Genomic DNA, 22,335 nt, shown 5'->3' with positions numbered 1-22,335 from the left:
CTAACAAAGGCATTATTTTTAATTGCAATATTCAACCGAAATTTGATTTCGAAAAAGTAGCTGTCACCTATCCCTACGATATGTGAAATAGACACGCAAAGGAGGGGGGCAGCAGTTCCTTGACTCCAGCGCTTGTGCATCATGCTATTTGCGTAGATAATCTGACACCCGAAAATCGCATAGATTTGGTCACGCTGAGGATGCACAGATGCATCTCTGCGTAGTGGAATCCGAGCTCTCCCGTTTGCAGCCGAATACTCTACTCATTAAACCAGCACGTCGCTATGCGTGGTGAAGAGAAGTTAAAGGGGAAAAAACTGTCACTTCGGAATGTAATGGACATGGGATGGGGTGGATGGGGGGCTGACGAAGGAGAAAAATGATTCTACTATTTCCTGATAAAAGAACTAAATAAAAAATCAAAATAATTATACTTTATGACTTCATCAAAAGATTATTAGATTGCAAAAGGCACTGGACTCAAAAATTATCAATTTAAGCTGTCTTTTCAATTTATACAAACAAAATTGAAAACTGCTTCATGGTACCTAATAGTGATAGCTAATATAACAACTAGAAATAGAAATCGATTTATAAGTAGTCGTAAGCTTTCTTGTCGTAAAATAGAGTTCATTTCGTCACTTTTTAAAAACCATTGTCTCTTATTGCCAGTATTTAACTTTTACAGTCGGCCTTTTCATTTCTTTACCTTTTGTCCCGATATTGGGACTGCGGTTTGATGACACATATAGGTTCATAGAGCTCAAGTAAATCATCTCTGACAATGATCTTTCCACTGCCGCTAAACGCACCAGAAAAAGACTAGCCTTGATCTTAAATTTATCTTTCTTGGGCGTATTCTCCCCAATTGTATACGTATATACTACCTATTCACGCTCTAGCCACTTCATTTTAGTGTTACCTTCCCTTTCACAAATGCTTTCCCATCGTTTTTCTCTCTGCAACTACTCTGATTTCCAATGGAGTAAAATCTTCTTTAAACTTGTAATTTAGAAATTCACTAAAAAATACTTGATATTCATCACTTCCATATAATTGTCCCAATTCTCTCATAGCACCGACACTATTGTCTTTATTAGCACCGAATTTCCGCCCACTCTATACAAAATACATGTCTGCAGCACAACACCAAAATTTTTCCATCAATTTTCTAGCAACCCCTATATGGCCTAATACCATTCATCTTCTGATCTCTTACAAATTTAGCTCCTCCCTTCTTGACCTGGTCCATAATAACTTCATCTCACTCCTAAAACACAGACTTCCTGGAAAATCTTTCATTTTGTGTTTCCTCCCACATATTTCTCTTTTCTGGTTCTTGTTCTTGTTATTCCAACGGCATTTGATTTAATTGATTCTATTTATTGAGTGCATAGCTTTGCAAAAGTTCGTGAAAGGACTGAGTGGCAGGAGTGGGAATGAGAAGTCAGAGAGTGAAATAAAAGGACTTGGGGAAAGAGAAGGAGATACCGTAAACACAAGTTAGACCGGAGAGAGAAACTTTTTTCTCAAATTGATTGCTTGCCTTGTCTTCCTGTGGAGTCAACTGAATGCTAGAGGATGGTTAATCAATGAATTTTCAAATTACTTTGTTTTACTGTGATTACGCAGACGATATTAGCTTACCGTAACACGATATACATCACTACTCACTCTATTATTTAAAAGGTTTATTAAAGCTTTAAATCAGAAAGCTCAAAATCGTTCACTAACCAGGCGACTTAAAAAAATTTGAGCATATGTACATGTGTGTCAAATTTTTTCAAATATGAAAAAATAAACTCTGATACAAAACTCTTAATTTACGCGGCACTTTCAAAAGACTCTTAAACACTATGAAAATAGCTCAATAGCTCAAGGTTCCAATCGCCCAAAATGGCCACCGGACACTTCAGTCCACGGTGCAGAGGGAGTGAATATGAACCGCCTTGAAGCGGTGGTTGTGTCACGTATGGCAAGAAGGTGCAGACGGGGAAATCCTGGGGTGAGGCTCGAGATTTATAATTACGAAAGAGATGAGGGTGGTTTCGTCTCGCAATGGGAGAAGGGGTGTCCTGGGAGTATGAGCCAAGGAACAGGGGAGAGTAGGCAAAGGAGATGACTGTTGGGTGCAATGAATGTGAGGGGCTCGGGGGGAAGGAAGCCTTTGTGGCCGGAAAGCGCAAGGGTTGAAGGGTGAAAAGGCGCCGAGACCAGGGGTGGACTGCCTCGTGTCACAGGAGGGTAGAATGCACACCCCTTTGGAAGGGTTTCTTGATTACTTTGCAGAGGGGCAGTCGCCACCCGGGCCAATCCTCTTCCCCACCCCTCTCAACTCTGGGAGAATCCCTGTTCCAACACCCAAAGAAATTATCCCCTTGGGGCTTGGGGTGTCGCAGGGCAGGGCAATTGTCTTGCTTGAAGAAAAATTGATGAGGGATCCTCATGACCCTTGGTTCACTAGTCATAGTAACATTTTACCCCGATAGCCAGAGAAAAGCTGCGACGCGATGATACGTCGCTCCCTCGTCTTCGACGGGATTTAGTTTAAGATTAAAAGTGCAAATACATAGATATTCACAAGAGACAAAATCGGTCTCAAAATCCTCAAAATACAATGGAACACTTAATTTAAAAATAGTATCCTGGAAATATTTTTCAGCGTTCTTTAAATTAAAATGAAAACTAGTTAAAACAAACAATACAAAACATATAGCATATACATAATGCCCATTCAATAATTTGAAGTTACCCACGGATAAACAAAAACTCAATTGGGAAGGACAATGCTTCTGCCATTTAATTGTAGTATACACTCCTAGCATTACATCTTTCCCGTCTTTTATCATAAGTGCGTTCCACAGGTATTTACCAAAAATATTTCCCAATACCTTCATTTAACAGAGTAAGTTGTAAAAGAAATCGAATTACGTAATCAATTTGTCTTATACATGATAATTTTCGGTTATATCAAATTTCAGTTTCATATACACTCGCATGTTAGAAAAAATTAATCTTTTTACAATTTTCGAAATTTTTTACTTAATCTTTTTTCGTCTTTCAACTTTCTAGCCAATGAGGTCCACTGATATTTTAAAGGACCCACAACGTATTCGCACTAACAACCAGGGATTGAGAGCAAAAGTGACCCTATGAGATAGCTTGATGAAATATGTAACATACGGCGAAATAATTTCTCCCAGCAACTAACTTAGGTAAAATGTTCATTTCTCTAAAATTTCGAGCTAAAAAAAATAAATCTGTAACCAATGCGCTGCGGATTCTTAGTGACCACATCTCTTAGGATCATTAAAACGTAAGTGAATGACTTAAAGAAACTAATCATTCCAACTAGTTGGGAAATTCGGTACTCAGCCTTTGAACTCCCCAAGCAGAAGTTGGGCGAAGAGCACTACGGTAGCAAGAGAAGTGGCTCGGAGAATATCATTTACAGACATGTCCCTCCGGGTGCTTATCCTGTTGACCTCTTCGTCCTCATCTTGCCAAGCAAACTATAGGTCACAGACCTCACTCATTAATGACCCCACCCCCTTCAACATCCGTCCTTGAGAGACTACAGAGTTTACAGAGATATGCCATTGAAGAACTGCTGTCTTAAGTTTTATTTCCTGCTGTAAAATTACATAATTACCTATTATGTATTATTATTTAATATTTATGAAAAATGGAAAGTAATTTCAATGAACCTTGTACTACTGTGTTCATCGCCCCTCTTTTGTATTTAAAATTCAGTTCAGCCCAGGATTGGTGAAATTGAATGTAACAGATTGCGCTCAATACCGTCCTCAACTCTGCATTATTCGGGCGACTGCACCCAAGGGAATGACGTGAGAGAATTCAGGTATAGAGCAGGGTGGTTTGGGTGCAGGCCTGAAGACGTGGCGCGTGTACTCACATTGAATGCGGAGGCGGTGAGGCTCGCTCCTTGCGATGCCCTCGCTGTTGCCGGCCTCGCAAGTGTACTCCCCGCTGGCCCACCGCGTGGCCTCCCGGAGCATCAAACTGCCATCACCGATGAGGGTCGCCGAGGCTCTTGTAGGGTCCGGCCTCACCCGCTCCCCCTGATGAGAGAGGAAGAACAAGCTCGGTAATATCAGTTGCTACACAACTTGATGAAGCTCAGTAATATAGAGTAATATTTCTAGCGATTGGTTTATCTCAAAGGAAGTTTCAAAGTTAACGTCGAGCGTGAGCAAAGGGGAGAGAAATATACTAAAAATATTCACAGCAGTTTCTCAAAAATAAAAAAGGGGATAGCAATGTTTGAAAGAGAAATGCAAAACCGATGGGAAATATGAAAGGATACTGCCTTTGAATAATAAAAATGAAACAGTGGACCGGGGAAGTACGCAGATTTTGGGACGCAAGCTCGAAGGTATCAGTTATTTAGGCATCATAGGTTAACACTGGAGCGTTATTCAAAACCTTATAATCCATTTAGAGCGGATACTGGATGCAAGGGAATATTTTTAGTCATATAATGAAGAACAATAACTTTATGACTCCATACTATCTATGACTCCACTTAAGGGCTCACACAGCATTTAATTTAGACACGACCCGGGTTTTCATGCTCAGCATCATCAGATAGCGAAATTCAAACATTGAAACTCAGGTCATGTTTTAATAAAATACTTTGGAATTACTAATGTATAGTTTTAATTAAAAATTAAATCGGTTCCAGAAAGTCAAACCTCATACCACCAAATTTTTAATCGTCAGAGTAAATATTCCTTCAACGCGGCTGACCAATTTATTTCACACAAAATATAAACATGAATAGACTTTAACTGCATTTCCATGTTGAAAATATGTGGAGGTTAAAGTTCATCATTTTTTATTCTAGAAACTTAGCCTTTGCACCTCATATAAAGATGCTTAAATTTGGAAATCAATAAAATCAGAATGAATTTCCGATAGAAGCAAATCGCTGAAGTTGCTTTTATCTCTTTGATACTCTGTTTTCTGCGTAATCATTCATCTAGTTTTACTTAAATTTCAGATTTGCGGTGTTTCATAAGTAAGAAAGATAATATATATGTTAAACATAAATATTATGATAAATTCAAAGAAACTGTGGGAGATGTCGTGACCGTAAATCTTAAAGGAATCAACTAATAATGCGCATTACAATGCAACAATTTCAAAGCGTATATTTGATGACTATTGAAAAGCAAGTAAGAAAAATGTTCAACATGCATGAAGGAAAAAAATTAGGCATACTGTCATAATTGTTATATTCCTTATTCATTTTGATACAATTAATTTAGTACTTCATTTTTAAACTATTTAGAATATTATGGGTCCATCTTATTTTGAAAATAAAATAACATTTGATTTTTAACGCTGGTAAAAAACATAATTCTTAAACAAAGCATTTCGAGATTGGTAACTTAAGCAAATGCAAAAATAAACTAATGAAATAAATATTCAAAATGTCCTCGTGTCATTTTTTATGTTAGTTAGTGAGTTGTGATTATGGACTAAAATACGTATATTCTCTTCTATCGGCCCGTGAGTTACAAAATTAAGATATAACGATGTTCACTAGTCCATTCCAAAATTGCCATCACTATCATTTAAAATTTACGAGTCATTCAATCCAAATGGTTTTTATATTACCAAGTGTTATAAGATCTGGTACCAACAAAAACAAAAAAGGAAATTTAATGTGAAATGACCTTTTGAATTTTTTCAAAAAAACTTTATTTAATTCCAAATTTTGTCACATTTCTTGTCCCAACAGTAAAAATAAACCTAATGAATGTGACTCCAAGTTGCAAAATCATAATTAAGCCTGGAATACGTGACTTGAATTAATTAAGTTTCCCGAAAGGCATGTCGGCTGCAAGGACGTTGAATAGGGCATCGCAGGCCTAAACTAGTGGCGATTGGGGAAACCATAGGAAACCTTCCTGCCAACAAAAGGCTTCTCGTCGCGCCAGGACTATCTTGCACTCGGATACACAGGTTGAAGTTGCAGCGTCCCTAAGAGCCCATATATTACATCGTCCTATCCCACCTAGTTTGCCTGCAATCGGAAACTGGGGTGCCCACTTCCCGGTGGGCAGTTCTGCTGGGTCGTCCCGCCAATAGACTTCTCACTCTTACTCGCTACTCCTGGGCCTAACTTTCGAGGAAGGGAAAAACTCTTTTCCCTCCCTCGTGCCTTTCTCCAACCTTCCGTATTGACTCTATCTTCTGGACATCCCCCAGTTTCAAAGGATCTTTTCTTTTGTTTATCTAGGAGAATTGTAGATGACATTCACGCATCATTTTCAGTTGCTCAGATAACCCGATTCCCAATCGTAAACTCCACTAGCCAGCGAATTCTCACCATCTTCTCCACTTTCCACACGGACTCGGGAGTAAACTCTCAGTTTGTACCTGTCTCTCTATAGTAAAACCTTCAGTTTATCGCCCTTGATTCGCAGCTGTTTTCATATTAATGCAAGTAAGATTTCCTCACCAGCTGTCAATTGTCACCTTCTTATATTTTGTTACGCTATCATAATTAACTGTCATCACGGGCCTCTTTAAGTATATCAATTGGATTGAACTATTTTATTTCAACCATATACATATTTATAAATAAATATTTAAGTTCAGATAAACGGTTCAAAAGAATTCGAGAATAAAGTGTTTCCAAATAATAAAAATAAAAGATGATTGAATACCTGCCCATCCCGACTCCTTGGGCTATGGTTCTATCTGTCTCTCGACTAAGGCAAAACAGGAATTACGGGGTCGAAACTAAAGACCCTTCGCGATAATATCAGAAAAAAATAAATAAATATGAGGACGGATAGCCACGATTTAAGTGCATCGTGGAAGCTGGGAAGTCGGCAGTGAAGCGTGTCTGTGCTATTTAGCATCCCAAGATAATAATTATGGTGCACGGAGCAAAATTGACTAGCTTATGAGACAATGCATTAAAACGTCGACATTCCGAAATCCCACTGGGCGATATCTGTATTAAAACGAAAAATCCCCATCGCATTCCAACGACACAGAGAGCGATCCGCTTCATGCGGCTCAATCTCCCAATCCAAGTTCCGCAAAAAACACACCCGTGCACGCAGGCAGTCACATGGAAACGCTAGCGCCAACTTGCACAATGCTCCTCCATACACGGATGGAGCAAGGGCATAGAACAACACTCGGCAGGGCGGACGCGAAATGAGGCCGAACAATTCCACAAGAGCATCATCCAGGTCACGGATATGAAGCCGAAATAGATCCCTCGATGACGGGGATTGGCCCGGATGCATAAATGCATGCAAACTCGGAGTATTCCACCAGCGTCTAGGAAGTGAGGACCGGTCCGTTTTCTGCCAGAAAATTTCGTATTTTGATGACGGAAGGCGAAGTTTTCAGAAGATATTTTTTTTCTGACATTCATAATCGTCGACACTGTGTCACTTCGCCACCAGATGTTCAATAATCGGCGGCTTATTTTCATTATCTACCACCCCGCCAAGCTAAACAACAACTTAGTTGTATACATTCATTAAACACAACTCGGAGGCATGTGCTCCCACCCACACCAACAATATTTTCTACGGAGAGCGACACTTTGGTAACATTTAAAGAACCGATTCGAATCGAATATTTTTTAATGTTAGAAATAAAATGCTACAGAAATTATTAATTTCTTTTACATTTTAACTAAGTTTGAAACCGTAAAAGCAGCTCAATCACGAGGATCAAAATTGCCATTTTCGGAGAGAGGTTTTACAATTTGCAAACCTGAGTAATTTAATTTGTTATCTTCTCTATATTAGAACCAGTAGCGATATAATTTTTTATTGAATTTGGAAAATTTTAAATAGGGTAGAAACATTTTCTTAACGATATATAATTACACAGCATCATTCCCATTAAGATCTCAATTATCATTATTCACATTTTTTCATCCATCATCATTACGATTTTTTAAGGTAAGTTTGATATTTACTGCGCCATCACTGTAATTGTTTCCTGCAGGCTGCGTTGGAAATTCCACCCAACTAGAGGGGAACATGAAACGGCGCAATTGACTGCTGCCCTATTACCGGGGCTTGTAGCACCATGAATTCGCGAAATTCGAAATGAGAATTGGACTTACATTAAAATGAGAATTTTAACACGGACTGCTCTAGGAATGAGATCCCGAAGGCATTACATAAAATCGCCCACGACCACGTGAAATAAACTCCACCCAATTCCCAGGGCGCGAGGAGGCCGCCACCATTACAATAAATAGCAGACCTTAACGAATCTCGGTAATTTACCCATCCCATTTACCGAACCCAAAAACAAAAGTCGAATTGTTTTACTTCAAAATTACAAATAATAATACATTGTATAATCTTGGAACTACTCCTTTTGATTAAATTATTATCGCAAAAAAATTCTTCTTAAAATTGCCGAAAAGGTGGCAAAAATGATTGGGTTTAAGCATGAAATAACATGGTATTGTCTAGAAGGTAGAAAAACTAAGACTTTTTTCAAGACACGCACCTTGAATGCTTCATTTAAGAGAATAACCATGCAATGTTCTTAATAAGTTGGCGTGGAAGTGGATTAATCAGTAAAGATTATTTATTTAATTATTTATGGCGATTTCTAGAAAGGTGTCAAATATTATCGATATTTTTGTGCTTAAAATTCACTCTCTTGTCATATTTTCATCCTCTTCCGAATTTGAATCGGCAGAGTATGGCATTTATTAATGATGGCTTTAAAGGCTTAATTTTCTTCAGGATTGGATGCAATAAAGTCAACTACGCCTTTCATGGACTGAAATGGAATATCGATTTACAAATCTCTAGAGTTAAGGACTACACGATGACCAAGAATTTTCAGCCACATTACATAATTTCCACGAAATACCACAATTCTCCTGTTATATGGACTCCTATGCAGGAACTGCTCAAATGCTCTGCTTAACTGTCATTCATACTTAAAGGTTTTTATTATATACACAAAGATTTTATAGCCGTTCGTTTGATCAACAAAAGTTGTATATTGTGAACGCCTTTTTTAATATACAAGGTAGAGGCGACCAATTATTCAATTTAAATTTCTCTGTTTTCACAATTTGACAGTCGAATGAATTAGTCTTAGAGAATACATGTTTTGCATTTGTAAGGCCAATAAAATTTATCAACTATTTCAAACAATTAACGAAATTTTATGAGCCAAGATACACACTTCTGGTAGCTTAGAGAATATTATTATGAAAGGGGAAAAATATATTATGTTTACTATGCTACAAATGTGCACATTTATAAATACTTAATTTAACTCTAAATAACCAAGAGTAAATATAACGGCATTTTTTTCTATCACTTGCGGGAACCCCAACATCCTCCCAACCGTTGAACAACGCCTCCAGTGGATCGCAAGAGGTGCGATAACCGGTACCTACGTGAAAGTAGCGGATCAAGTAAGAATAGGTGGATTTAGAGATATCTCCCGGATTGTATCTCCATCGCGCACATCTCTTCACATACGCAAAAAACCTCGCGAATCCGCCCCACGGATAGGAGAGCATCCATAACGAATCTCCTTCGTCTCCCTAGAGGGGAGGAAGCGGTTTTTCAGGAGAGCCACGTCCGCTTCGACCACCTAACCCCTTAAAAACCCCTTCCTAGTATCCATTCCCCAATCCTCCTCTCACCGACTCTTCACGTTCAGACACAAGGGGAAGCGTGGCGAGAGGTAGCGAGGCAGCCGTAGGGATAGTTAGAGCAAATCCCATTTGACTGGGCGCCATGACACGAACCCATTTGTCCGCCACCCCCTCGACTCGACCGGTCCACACACGCCGCCCCAAAGTGCACACACGTGATGCCTCTACTACACAGGGACTTCGCGACCTGGGTAACTAACAAGCCCACGCCAATGTTACACGTATGTGTTAATGTATATGTGTATATATATATATACGAGGGTCATCCGGAAAGTAGTACCCGTTCGTGAAATAAAGACACAAAAGTAAATATTAACAAACATAAAAAATTTTATTTGAAAGAGGATACTTTAAACTACTTCTCAACATAATCTCCAAGCAAATTAAGGCATTTGTCATAACGTGTGACAAGTTTCTGTATTCCTGCTGCATAGTCCTTCGCCGCCAGCTCATTGAGATACGCGAGGGACCCATCTTGCACAAATTTTTGCATAATGCAGATGGTGTTTAACAATTTCATGAACAATTGTTCGAGAAACATTGGGAAAATGCTCACAGATGTCATCAATTGTGACGCGCCGATCGTTCCTCACGAATTCGTCAACTGAGCTCACCAGTTGGTCTGTAATGACAGACGGTCTCCCCGAACGCTCATCGTCGTGTGTGTTCCCCCTCCCCATGTTGAAGTTGCGACACCACCGCCGAACAGACGACTCGTCCATTACATTGTCTCCATACACCTCCTTTAATTGGCGATGAATATCACATGGGCGAACGTTTCTTGCATTGAGGAATTTAATCACTGCCCTCACTTCACAACTGGCGGCGTTCTCAATTTTTTTAAACATTGTAAACAATCACAGAAACAACACAGGCAATGCTAGCGTCACGCAACTTGGCTCAGAGAAGGCAGACAAGCCACTGAAGCTATCTGACCTCGTCCAGCGGCTACTCGCGTCGTCAGCACTTCATGCGGCACGAACGGGTACTACTTTCCGGATGACCCTCGTATAATTGTACATTTTTTTCATATGAAATGAAGGGAGGAGCGAGGGAGTCGTGAGAAGCTCTCGCTGGGTTGGGAGGGTGCGGGCGGGTGCTTTGTGTCGAGAGATGCAAAAGAAGAAAATGAAATCCCGTGGGCCGTTCCTGGTGGGGGTTTTTCGGTAGAGGAGCGGCAGGATTTGAGGATTGAGGGATGGCGAGGACGCGCGGAAGTAGTTGCCGGGGACTTTTTCAGGAGAGCAAGTCGGGGGGATTTGCAGAGACGGGGTAACGTGGGAGGGGGTGGCTTAATGCGGATGGCTTTGCGGAAGGCCACGGGTTACGGGATGAGGAGGAGGGCGGAAAGTGGAGTTTGGATCGTGCGCCTGAGTGTGGGGGTGGGATGGTTTGAGACCGGGTGACGGGACTCGCGGGTCAAATCTAGGTTGATGTTTGTTGTTCTGCGGGAGTGAGAACTCCGTCCGTGTACGGCCATTTATACGCGGAGGGGCAGCGGCCAGACGACAATGGGTTCTCTCTCTCCTCCCATCGTCCCGACGGCCGGACGATCGGATGCGGGGGAGGCAAGCAGCATCCCTTCCCTACTTTGACATCAAAGGGAGACGATTCCCTTATTCGGTTTCACGCGCAAACGCCTCCGCGACGTTCCTTGCAAGGTACAAAGAGGTTTTGTACTCATTCAACCCATGTTGAGAGTGGCTTTATTGAGGTCCATGATGGCATTAGCCTTTTCAAAACAATGAGAGAGTGCTCGGTTTAATCCTTGTTACAAAAGAATCTTATGATTTTAAAAATCCTTATTTACGAGATCAAAAAACAATAATTTTATTCTTTGAATAAGAAAGAACGAACATTTTTCAAATATAGCAAGAAAACCTTAAGAGGTTTTTATCTAAATACTCAAGCAGGAATTATTAGATTTAGAGTCCCAGGATGCATCGCAAGTTGCCACTTAGAATATTAGCATGTTTTCGGTATCGATGGTAACAATTTGCATAGAAATTATCACCTTGATTACTTAGCCAGAGCAAATGCCATGGTTGTTTCTGCAACACCTCAAAAATTTATGACACAGAAATTAATTAGTTTCTTTTCTTTGACCCATAAAGTAAAATGCTTTTAGATGTGAATGGCTAAGATTTCTGCTAAGATTCCAAATTCACCTCCTTTCGGTTCATGACTAAATAGCGAGAGGGTTATCGTTAAGTAATAGAAACTGCATGGAGCAGAATGAGTAATTTCATTGAGGTGAGGTGTGAGGTTTACATATAATGCCCCATACATCACAATCTATCCGCAACGTACTCAGGAGTAATGACCATCTGGTCGACGTCGTCAATATTGTATCACAATGATATTAAAGTCCCCTTTTTTGCTATTAGTGCACAATAAATTTCAAATTCAGCAATGTCATTCTACGTAGTTTTCTTTTTGTCATCAAATAAAATCAAAATCCTTACGCAGCACATAATTTGTTCGGTACAATTTCAAACGACCAAAATATCACAAACTTTGAAAATACTAAAAATGAAAAAGTCAACTACAGGAAATTCATAACTTCACTCAAGAAATTCATAACGATATACCATCAAAAACCATTTAAATAATCCAACAGTATGAAGTATCGTCTACTTCGGGAGGCGCAGGCATACTTGAGAGACAAATACGTTGACACATTTGTTGCTCAATTCGTCATTACGATGCGAATAAGTATTGAAGCTCTATTTCAATATCAGCCGTGTAAATTAGTACCCTGTTTTAAAGGATAAACAATTAAATTTAGAAAAATACCGAGGGGATTGTTGATTATTGCGTGCTATTGACCAGGAAAATGAGGTTACGGCCAGAAATGGGGGTGTGTATCTATTTTCAGCTATAAGATCAGGGTTCCATCAAAAAATCTCGGACGAAATCTATGACCAAACACGGAGTTAATAGGGTATTTCCCTGGCTGATACTCCCCATCACAGCTGTGTGTTATTCAGGCTTTCGGAGTCCGATTTTCCCGCATAATTTCAACCAATTTCAACCACACTTCGGATGAGTAAATAATTTGGTACAAAAACGTCAGCTCAGGCAATTTTTATAGCTAAAAATGCTCGAAAAAACACGTCCCTTCTCACTAAATTCTCGAAAATAACGTCAGTGCCCAAATATCAGCCACCAGAGGGAGCAATGCGGAAGCTACGGCCATTTATCAAGAAGAAAACTCAAGAATACATTGAATAACGTTTATATTGAATCCTGGAGGATTACAGCTTTTATGAAGGTAAAATAAATTGAATAGGAAAAATTACATACTAAATCCGCCTACTTTCGTTTCTACGACTTAAAAATACATTAGATCTTATCCTTAGGTTTGATGATAGATGGAAGAATGGATGAATTCCTTCACCTAATCCCAACTATTATCAAATTTTATTTTAATTAATCAATTAATCCTAAAAGACCTCTACCATATCCTCAAAAATCATAATGCCACCGCCAACCTTTTCCCAAATGTCCCTCTGTTACTAACAAACGCCCCGGCAAACCTATCCGATCTTCTCAAATCAACCAATCCTCTCCTTGAATCCCCAACCCGTCCCAAAACCACTCCCATGCCATGCAATAAACTTACATGCAAAAAATGCCCTATTTTCAAAACCAAAATCCCATCCGCTTTTTAACTCTCTCCCGCCAATTCCCTTTTCTACTTGCACATCTAGCAATGTAGTTTACCTGCTGAAGTGCCAACTTCGCCCTGCCCATTACATTGGACAGTGTACCACACCCCTTAATATTAGAATTAACAACCACCGGGCCTCATGCGAGACTTCTTTCCTAATTGATACGCTCCCTATCCCCAAACACGCCTCCGAACATAAAACTCAATTTCATAAATGCTATAGTTTATCCATCTTAGCATCCCTGCCACTCTCTGATCCTCCACTGAAATTCAAAACATTAGCGAAATCCTTCGTCTGGCTCTTGGAGTCCTGGAATTGGCCAGGAATCAATATTAGGCATTAATTAATCTGCTCCAAACATGTTTTCATCCCCCCTCCACCCCATCACCTAATACATTTTCCCCACCCTTCTAACGCTGCCCCTCCATACCCTTTCGCTCCGAATTCTCTCCCCACCTTCCCCTTCCATCCATCGCTCCAGCCCTTGTATTCCGTTCGGTTCTATCCCTCTCTTCCTTGATGAAGGTGGCTGCGACCACCGAAAATTCTAAAGTTAGTGAGTCTCTTTTTTGTGTTTTTCTCTGTTTTTGTCTGTGTCCACTAGTGCTAAGTGTTATACATGTGAAAGTCTCACGGATGTGAATAATAATGTATATGAAGTTAGGCTTAGTGGGGAAAGGTTTACGAGGGGAAGCGTTGGAAGGAGAATTTTTATAATTGTGGAGATAATATGGAAGGCGATAAGAGCGGAGGTGGGATAAAAACATATGAATATTTGGATAATTAATGTCAAATATGAACTTCAGGGCAATTCCTCAATTCCTGGATTCCAGCATCCAGATACACGCCCGCTGTACTGTTTTGCTTTTGTTCACCAGTGTTAACTGCACACACATTATACATGTATATATAAGAAAATTGATGTATTTTATAATAAATTGGACTTACCATACGCCTGTACAATTATGATCAAAAAGTTTTATAATGGTCATCCATCGTAATTCTAAAAATGGAAAGAATTAATTCCTATCTTTTTTAGCAGCGGCAGGGCACTTTTGTCTACTCTGCAGTACACAGCAGTGTAATAGCATGCTTCTTGCCTTGGTTCTTTAACATCACACAGTATTCAAAATATCTTTTTTGTATTCTGAGGGACAGAAATATTTCTTTCTTTCACGTACGCTTGAGTAACCTAATGGTTTCCCTTTATATGGGCAAGATCACCCTTAGCGAACTTTTGTGTTCGTTGAAGGACACAACAGTATTTCAAAAATTTCACGAAAAGCGCAGTTTTGCGTATGATGGGAACTCTTAAATGGTTGGAAGATACTGCAATTGTAACCTTGCGAAAAAGAAGTTGCTGAATAGAAACGCCACACACCAGCACAAGAAGGTGGATCGGGAGGCTAGGTGGAGGGCTACGTATAAGCTCTGGCACTGTTTAGATATCCTTTCCTGACCTCGTGAAATGGGTGACGTCACAGAAGGAGTGATGCTACGATATGTACAGAGGAGAGTGAGTGCCCTTCAAAGGAGTACGTCAAATCAAACACTCCGAATACTCTCCCTGAGGGTATGCATCTCCAGTGCTGCCAATCCTAAGAGATCCTAATTCCAAGCGCAGAACACAAATAGAAAGCAAAAAACGACCGTAGCAACAAGGAAATTTTCGGAGCCGAATTCCCTAAAAAAATAATAGAAATAAAATATTGCACCTTTTAAATATTCTCACATCATGTGATTTACTGTCCCTTTCATTACATATACTCCATATGGCCTTTTTTATTCGGCAATTAAATACCATAAACTCCATCGAGAAGCTCGTCAAATTTGAGAGCAATGGGGCTGAGAATGGAATTCGGGAGCGGCTCTGGGAAAGGTTGGGTTTTTTGGTAGGTGATTATATTCTGAAGAGAGAAAATATGACTATTTTAATACATTCACCTTTGGCATTAAATTTGTTTCCTCTATCGTCAGCCTCCACGCATTAAATAATTGAAACATCGATGGAAATGGAGTGATACATACTAATGTTAATGGAGTTCCCTAAAAATTCTGTTAAATGAATGCATTCCAATACTTTGCAAAACTTATACTTTCCAAAAATATTCTTTTTCAATTCTGAATCACTTTTTGATTAAGGAAAAGATTGATCAAATTCGAATGATAAGCAAAATATTTTGGTTTTCCCAACATTTTCTGCAATTATTCAGGTAGCCCAAAATCAATATGACGGGTCTGGAGAGAAAGTAAATTGCATTAGGAAATATTAAATATTTTGGTTATCAAAAATGAGGGAAAAGTTTAATCAGTTAAGTAGTACTGGGTAAATTAGACGACGTAGACCACTTATTACATTACTTCAGCAAATATGGGACGAAGTTCGGTCAATTAAGTCATGAATTACTGAATCATGATATTCCTTTAAAAAAGGGGATTTCATTCACGGTAATTCATGACCAGAAATCTCACGTTGAGGAGTCAATAATAAATAAATGAAGACTAATATTTAAAAGGTGGAATTTTAAAACTTGGTCAGTAATGAGAGTATACAATGAGGTTTATGAAATATGAGTAGAGAAAGAACGGAAAAAAGAGAATCAAGGGAAATAAAGACAATAGTTTGTGTTCACGTATGTGTGAGGAAGTTTTTTCGATGATATCTGAAGAATATAGATATTAAAAAAGAGATAAGCAGATTTTTTAGACTGTAATAGAAGGTAAACTATGAGGCAAGAAAGGCAAGGTAGAGAGAAACGCGTAGGTATTTAGAAGAAACGAAAATCTGATGTAAACTTCAGGATTCCTGGGAAAATTGTCACCGGTAGACTATTTCTAAATATAATTATTTCACCACGAAAGTTATAATTAGATTTTTCACAATTTGGAGAAAAATTAATTTAATTTTGACATAATCAGAAATTTTATATTAATTATTCAATGTTTTGGTTCCTGACAAACTGAGATAATACAAGCCTATATCCAAAGAAATATAATAGCATTTGTAGCATAAAATTATAATACAGCACCGGGGAGATTTAATTTGTAGTCATTATTTCAAGTAGGTGCTTATCATATTTTTATTCAATCTGTGATACCAAATATCATATTCTTTTAATCAATGTCTATAAATACAGTCATTTTAAATACCCAAACTTTGATGAACTAAGAGTTAGGCAAGATAAATTAGCTATGTTTTACTGGGAATCTCTGAGCGTACTCATCAATGTTAATAAGAGTAATTTTTAGAATTCTACGGAATCAATTGCCTTTCGGCAACCAAAAATGTTTCACTTTAACTTATTGCCGCCAAGCTTGTGGAGTGGAAGAGCACGGAAAGGATCTATAGACATTGATACCTTACTCCAGCCAACCAACCAAACGGCTGGGAATTCTGTCCACTGAATCTCATATCCTTCCATTTTCGGTTTATTGCCTTCAACTACGGTACATATTTCCCCTTTATTGCGTTATTTATACTGCAAAATTATCCATTGTCATTTATACTGGATTGTATTTATCAAAAAAACATCTAAACAGGGACCAGGGTCACCTAATATTTTACTATGCTCCGCATAACAACGCCAAGTAATTTCCAAATATGAAGAGTGTATATGGAAAGGAAAAAAGGCAATTTTGAACCGTGAATTCAGCTCCTCACAAAGCTGAAAACATTTACATATCCTAGTATCACCTCTATTTTACCCAGCGAGCTTCATAAAATTAAAGCACTTAAAAATTAATTTATTGCTTTGCTTTTTTCTGCGTTTTTGGAATAAAATTACGAGGCACTCGCTGTCAATGCACACTTCTCGGGATATATATATATATACTTCCATAAATACATTATTAATGAAGACTGGATATCCACCAGAGTTCATAACTACTTTATTTATGTATATTCCATCCCTCAATGAAGTCCTAAGCTAGAAATCCTAGATTTGAATGAGGGCAATTCTTTACTTGTCAAAACGTAACTTATACTTACTTTCAGTTCAACTGGAGAATATAAATCTTAAAAATATACACCATACATTATTCACTCCGCTTAAGTATTTGGAAAGTACATATTTACATTAAGTAAATTGATAAAATTCCGCATCAGCAGACTAATGTTTTTTGTAATAAAGATACATAAACAATTAACCAAAAATTAGATTTGTATTGTACGTCAATATAACAAATTATTATTTTTAAAGGAGTTGAGCGAAAGAGGTTTTTCTCAAGATAATACCCTTGAAATACTGTATGAACCCTGGTTGTATCCATCAGAACTTTACAATTACCATAGTCAACGTGATGAAATACGGGGTTGGCTATTGGAATAAGCTGATCCGAAATTATTATCAGTCGAGGCCTATTTATTCAGCGTTGATTTTAACTACAAATGTTAAACTCTTTTTGCGTTACCCTAGACAAAGCTACGTTCACACAACAATTTTTAGGTACTTAAAATTGTAAACGGACCAAAAATTAGGAATGACGTTGGAACATCTGATAAACCACAACAAAATGTGTATTTTATGAAAAATTGACATTTCTTGGATTTCATTTTCAACATATTTACCTAAGTTTATCATAAGTATACTTGGGATTGATAAATATATTTCTTTTAGCTCGGAAATGTATATTATTGAAAACTTCATACTATTTTTTAATGATTTCTCTGATTTAAATATTAGCGTAAATAATTTTCAGTTTTAGTGGAAATTTGGGTAGAAAATATTTTTATTTTTTCTTTATTAAATAAGAAAGTATGATTGATGGTGAACATCAATATCGTTTGGGTATATTTTGAAGTAACAGAAAGTTCTTTTCTTTAGAGATCTTGAACATCACTGATTGGATGCTGGCGGTGGGGATTTTTCGAATCCAGAAAGGATGAGAGCTCCCTTGAAATTACCTCTCCTGATATCTCGGGCGCCGAACGAATTTGGATGGGACCCAAGGACACTTCGCACGACCGAAAGCTGATTTCTTAGTGCTGTCATAAACATTTTATTAAAAAATCGATGACATTATAATTGCGGCTAATGATAGAAAAGTGAACATCATTTAAGGTGAACGTTATTAAGTTTACCAAAATTACGTCTGTTTGTTACCCCTAATATGAAGTTTCAACTAACAGGCATTTTAATACGTAAACTATGGTATCATTTGAATCATGAAAATTAGATGAGTTAATGAGTAAACATTAGTATTCAAGTTTTGGATACATTCGATACATTTTAGTTACTTAAGAACAATCAATAACACATTAATCTTCATTAAAATTTCTTTGCTCTAATTATAGAGTATTATAATTCATTGTATTTTAATCCAAGTATCACATTATTAGAATAGAATTTCACCCTGGGATGGAATTAGATTTTTCACCCAGTATTACAAAGCAAGAAGAGGTTTTTTCACTCACTAATGATTTTAACCTTCTTATTAACGATTCCCTAAATTACATGTTTCAATAAACTAAAATTATTGATGAATCTAGTAAACGAGCGAATGTAACATAATTTACAGTCCTCTTTTTCCCATTCGTGACCACTATATGCCAGGTATGAATATTGTTAAAGTACTTAGTTTTTCGTTTATTTTACCGCACAACAATTTCAGAGTCAGGGGCACTTCTTCAAAAACCTACTTGAACCCTTCCGTCTGAAAGTTTATGAGGTTCCCCACCTGTATTCAACAACGCAATGCTCCTTCCACCTCCAATACCATTCCCCTCCGTCAAATAACCTCACTTCGATGAAATGCCCTTTCCTTCAAAACCCAAGTACGCTTGTCATCCCAAGTACGCTTGCCATCGCAACTCCCGAAATTCCTGAATACCTTCTCTAACAGTCCAGTCAAAACGCAGACTCAATCCAACCGCCCCCCCCCAAATATCCCTTCAAGGACCTATTGATCCAATTGCATTCTATTATCTCCTATGGCCCTGAGTTATAAAAACCACATACCAATACCCCCTACCAAGAGGGAAGGGGCTGAAATCCAACGAATGCGACGCTAAGGGGCCAAGTTGACCTAGTAGGGTTTGACAAAGCTCATACTGAAGCCAACAGTCACGCCGGCCGGGCTATGATACTGAATAGCGGCGGAGGTCCAAAAAGCGGCCGCGGGATTACGTAGCGTTGGATGATAGGACACTCACGATGAAAGATGATAGGATATCAGTAACGGGCAGATATATTTTTTTTGTCAGCCTTTCATTTTTGACTTGGTTGACACAATCTTATCTCTTAAATTCTCACACCACAGAACGGGGAGAAACCCACTTTTGTAAGTCGATAACACATCGCGGCGAAATTCTACACCACTTAGTACATCGAGTCCCGTACTTGGCGAATTTAAGGAGCAGCCACGGAGTGAGATGATAAAAAAGGATGATCCAAGTGAAAGAGAAAATGCACTACAGTGGAAAAATAGCCGAATCAGGAGGATGCAAAAATGGGGTAAATTTGGGTAGATTAAAAATTGCTCGCGCGTTTAAAAAGCAGTTGGAAAGGTGTGTCCTAGTCATGTTACACGGAGTGAAGGAAAATGAGAAGGGAGATTGAGAAAAGTGGATGAATTGCGTGGACGTTTTTAAAAATGAGATATGAAGGATAACGGCATTTTCACTGTCCCTTGGGCAGGTTTCATGATGTTAAAAAAAAGAAAGGGCAGACACAAAAAGAGAAATAAGTTTTGCACGTGGAATGGAGGCTAAAAGGACGAAAGGGAGACGTTCCGAAGGACTTAGTGAGCGGGGAATCTAGAGAGGATGAGGGAATGCAGATTTTGAGGAATTACTGAGAAAGGGTTAAATTATTTTCCGACCGTTCTAAGGATAATTCTGTGGCGGAGCTTACTTTAGGAAGAATTCGAAATATATATACATACACATATACACACACACATGTATATATATACATATATATATACACATATATAGACATACTACCTTGATCAAAAAGTTCCCGGAATAACCACCGTGTGGCGCTCCCATCGTTCCGATTTGAGTTCTGTTTTTTTTGTTAAATTGGTACATCTGTTGTTGATATTCCCATTAAATCTTAGTGTCATAACTTGACATTTGCAAAAGTTACGTAGCCAAGAGTACATCTATCTCTGTGTGTGTTGGCGATTTTTTACAATTGCAGAAATGGATTTAAATTTGCAACAACGAACTTGTATTAAATTTTGCGTAAAAAACGGATTTAGTGGCGCACGGACGTTGGAAATGTTGGAATAGTGTTTCGGCAACGATTCTCTAAAAAAAAACGGTCGTTTACCAGTGGCACGAGCGGTTCAGAAGTGGTCGTGAGTCAATCGAAGATGATGAACGCAGTGGCAGACCATCGACATCGAAAGTCGGTGAAAAAATTGATAAAGTAAAAGAAATGTTGGTCAATAACCGCAAATTAACCATCAGAGAAATAGCGGAGGACTTGAACATTGCCTATGGATCCGCCCAAGACATTGTGGTTAATGATTTGGGTTTCCGTCGTGTAGCAGCAAAGACCTCAATTTCATGCAAAAAAGAGACCGTGTTGACGTCGCAAAAGACATGATTTGCGAGGCTGAATCCGATCCCACATTCATCAAAAGGATCATTACTGGAGACGAGACGTGGGTTTATGAGTACGACACGCAATCCAGACATCAGGCAAGTGAATGGCGTTCACCAAATGAGCCGAGACCAAAAAAACCACGTCGTTTTCAGTCAAAAAAGAAGGAAATGCTGACGGTTTTCATGGATTACAACAGTGTAGTGCATCATGAATTTTTGCCAGACAGTAAACAAAGAGTATTATTTGGGCGTTATGAGACGTTTGCGTGAAGCAATTCGCCGAAAGAGACCAGAAATGTGGGCAGAAAACTCGTGGATTTTGCACCATGATAACGCACCGTCGCACAGTGCTATCATTATTCGTAATTTTTTGACGAAAAATGCAACAAATACCATCCAACAGCCACCGAATTCACCTGATTTGGCTCCCTGTGACTTCTTTCTGTTCAATCGAGTTAAAAAACCATTACGGGGAACGCGTTTTAGCAGCCGAGAGGAAGTAATGGAAAAATCGCAGGAAGCACTGATGGACATACCGAAAACCGAATATAAAAAATGTTTCGAGGATTGGATCAAGCGCTGGCATAAGTGTGTTACAGTCGATGGGGATTACTTTGAAGGGGACAATATAGATTTAGATGAATAAACTTGTATTTTTAATTTTCTGAATAAATTCCGGGAAATTTTTGATCAAGGTAGTATATATACATTCATATTATATTCACATATATTTAGTCAAAACTGGAAAATGGCCTGATTCATAATAAAAATGTATACCTAAACGTACACAAAAATCTTCACATGGTATTAACTTATTGCAAAAATAGTAACTTTTCCTGAAGCCAATTTACCTCGCATACAAAATACCTCTTATACAAATAGTTGATATAAATTTTGGGTGTTATAGCATTTGATGTGTTTACCAGTCAATTGGATGTAAAAATAACCAAAACAATAATTTTTTATTTATTTCTGTCAAGCATTTCTAAATCAGGAGTATCGAGAGCATCATTAACTTTGCATAATTTATCCCCCATTAGACAAATAATTAGGTACCTTTCACTTCACGTAATGCAAAAACATAAATCTCAATAGCCCCTGCTATATAAAATGTCATAATATCAAAAATTGGAAGAGGAAGATGTTGCGTTTTTTTCAATTTGACTATGAGAGCTCTTATTCGAATTGTTACACACTACACTACGGTACAGAAAATGTTCTCTCCTTTGAGAATATTATAATCAGGATTATGTATTTTTATTAATCCTATCTTATTAAGAAGAATGTATTGATAATCATTTTTTATAATAATCATTTAAAAAATCGTGATACGATCTAGAGAGACATCTGACGATTAAACGAGAGGTTTTGCATTTGTTTACGTCGAGCTGTTTACGCTGCAGCAGCGGTAC

The 22,335-nt window shown here is 38.3% G+C and overlaps 1 protein-coding gene across 1 annotated transcript in view; it reads right to left on the bottom strand.

The window, feature by feature from the left end:
• LOC139698728 (protein turtle homolog A-like) overlaps positions 1-22,335 on the bottom strand; it is a 577,577-nt gene that overhangs the window by 83,963 nt on the left and 471,279 nt on the right. The window contains exon 9 of the mRNA XM_071597621.1: positions 3,917-4,082. Within this exon, the coding sequence (XP_071453722.1) occupies positions 3,917-4,082 (166 nt within the window). The remainder of the gene's footprint in view (positions 1-3,916; positions 4,083-22,335) is intronic.

The sequence above is a fragment of the Hetaerina americana genome, unplaced genomic scaffold (genome assembly GCF_022747635.1).
Source record: "Hetaerina americana unplaced genomic scaffold, ioHetAmer1.1.p SCAF_9, whole genome shotgun sequence".
In the NCBI taxonomy this organism is placed as follows: domain Eukaryota; kingdom Metazoa; phylum Arthropoda; class Insecta; order Odonata; family Calopterygidae; genus Hetaerina; species Hetaerina americana.
The sequence above is the reverse complement of the archived record's forward strand: the minus strand, read 5'-3'. Positions and strand labels throughout refer to the sequence as shown.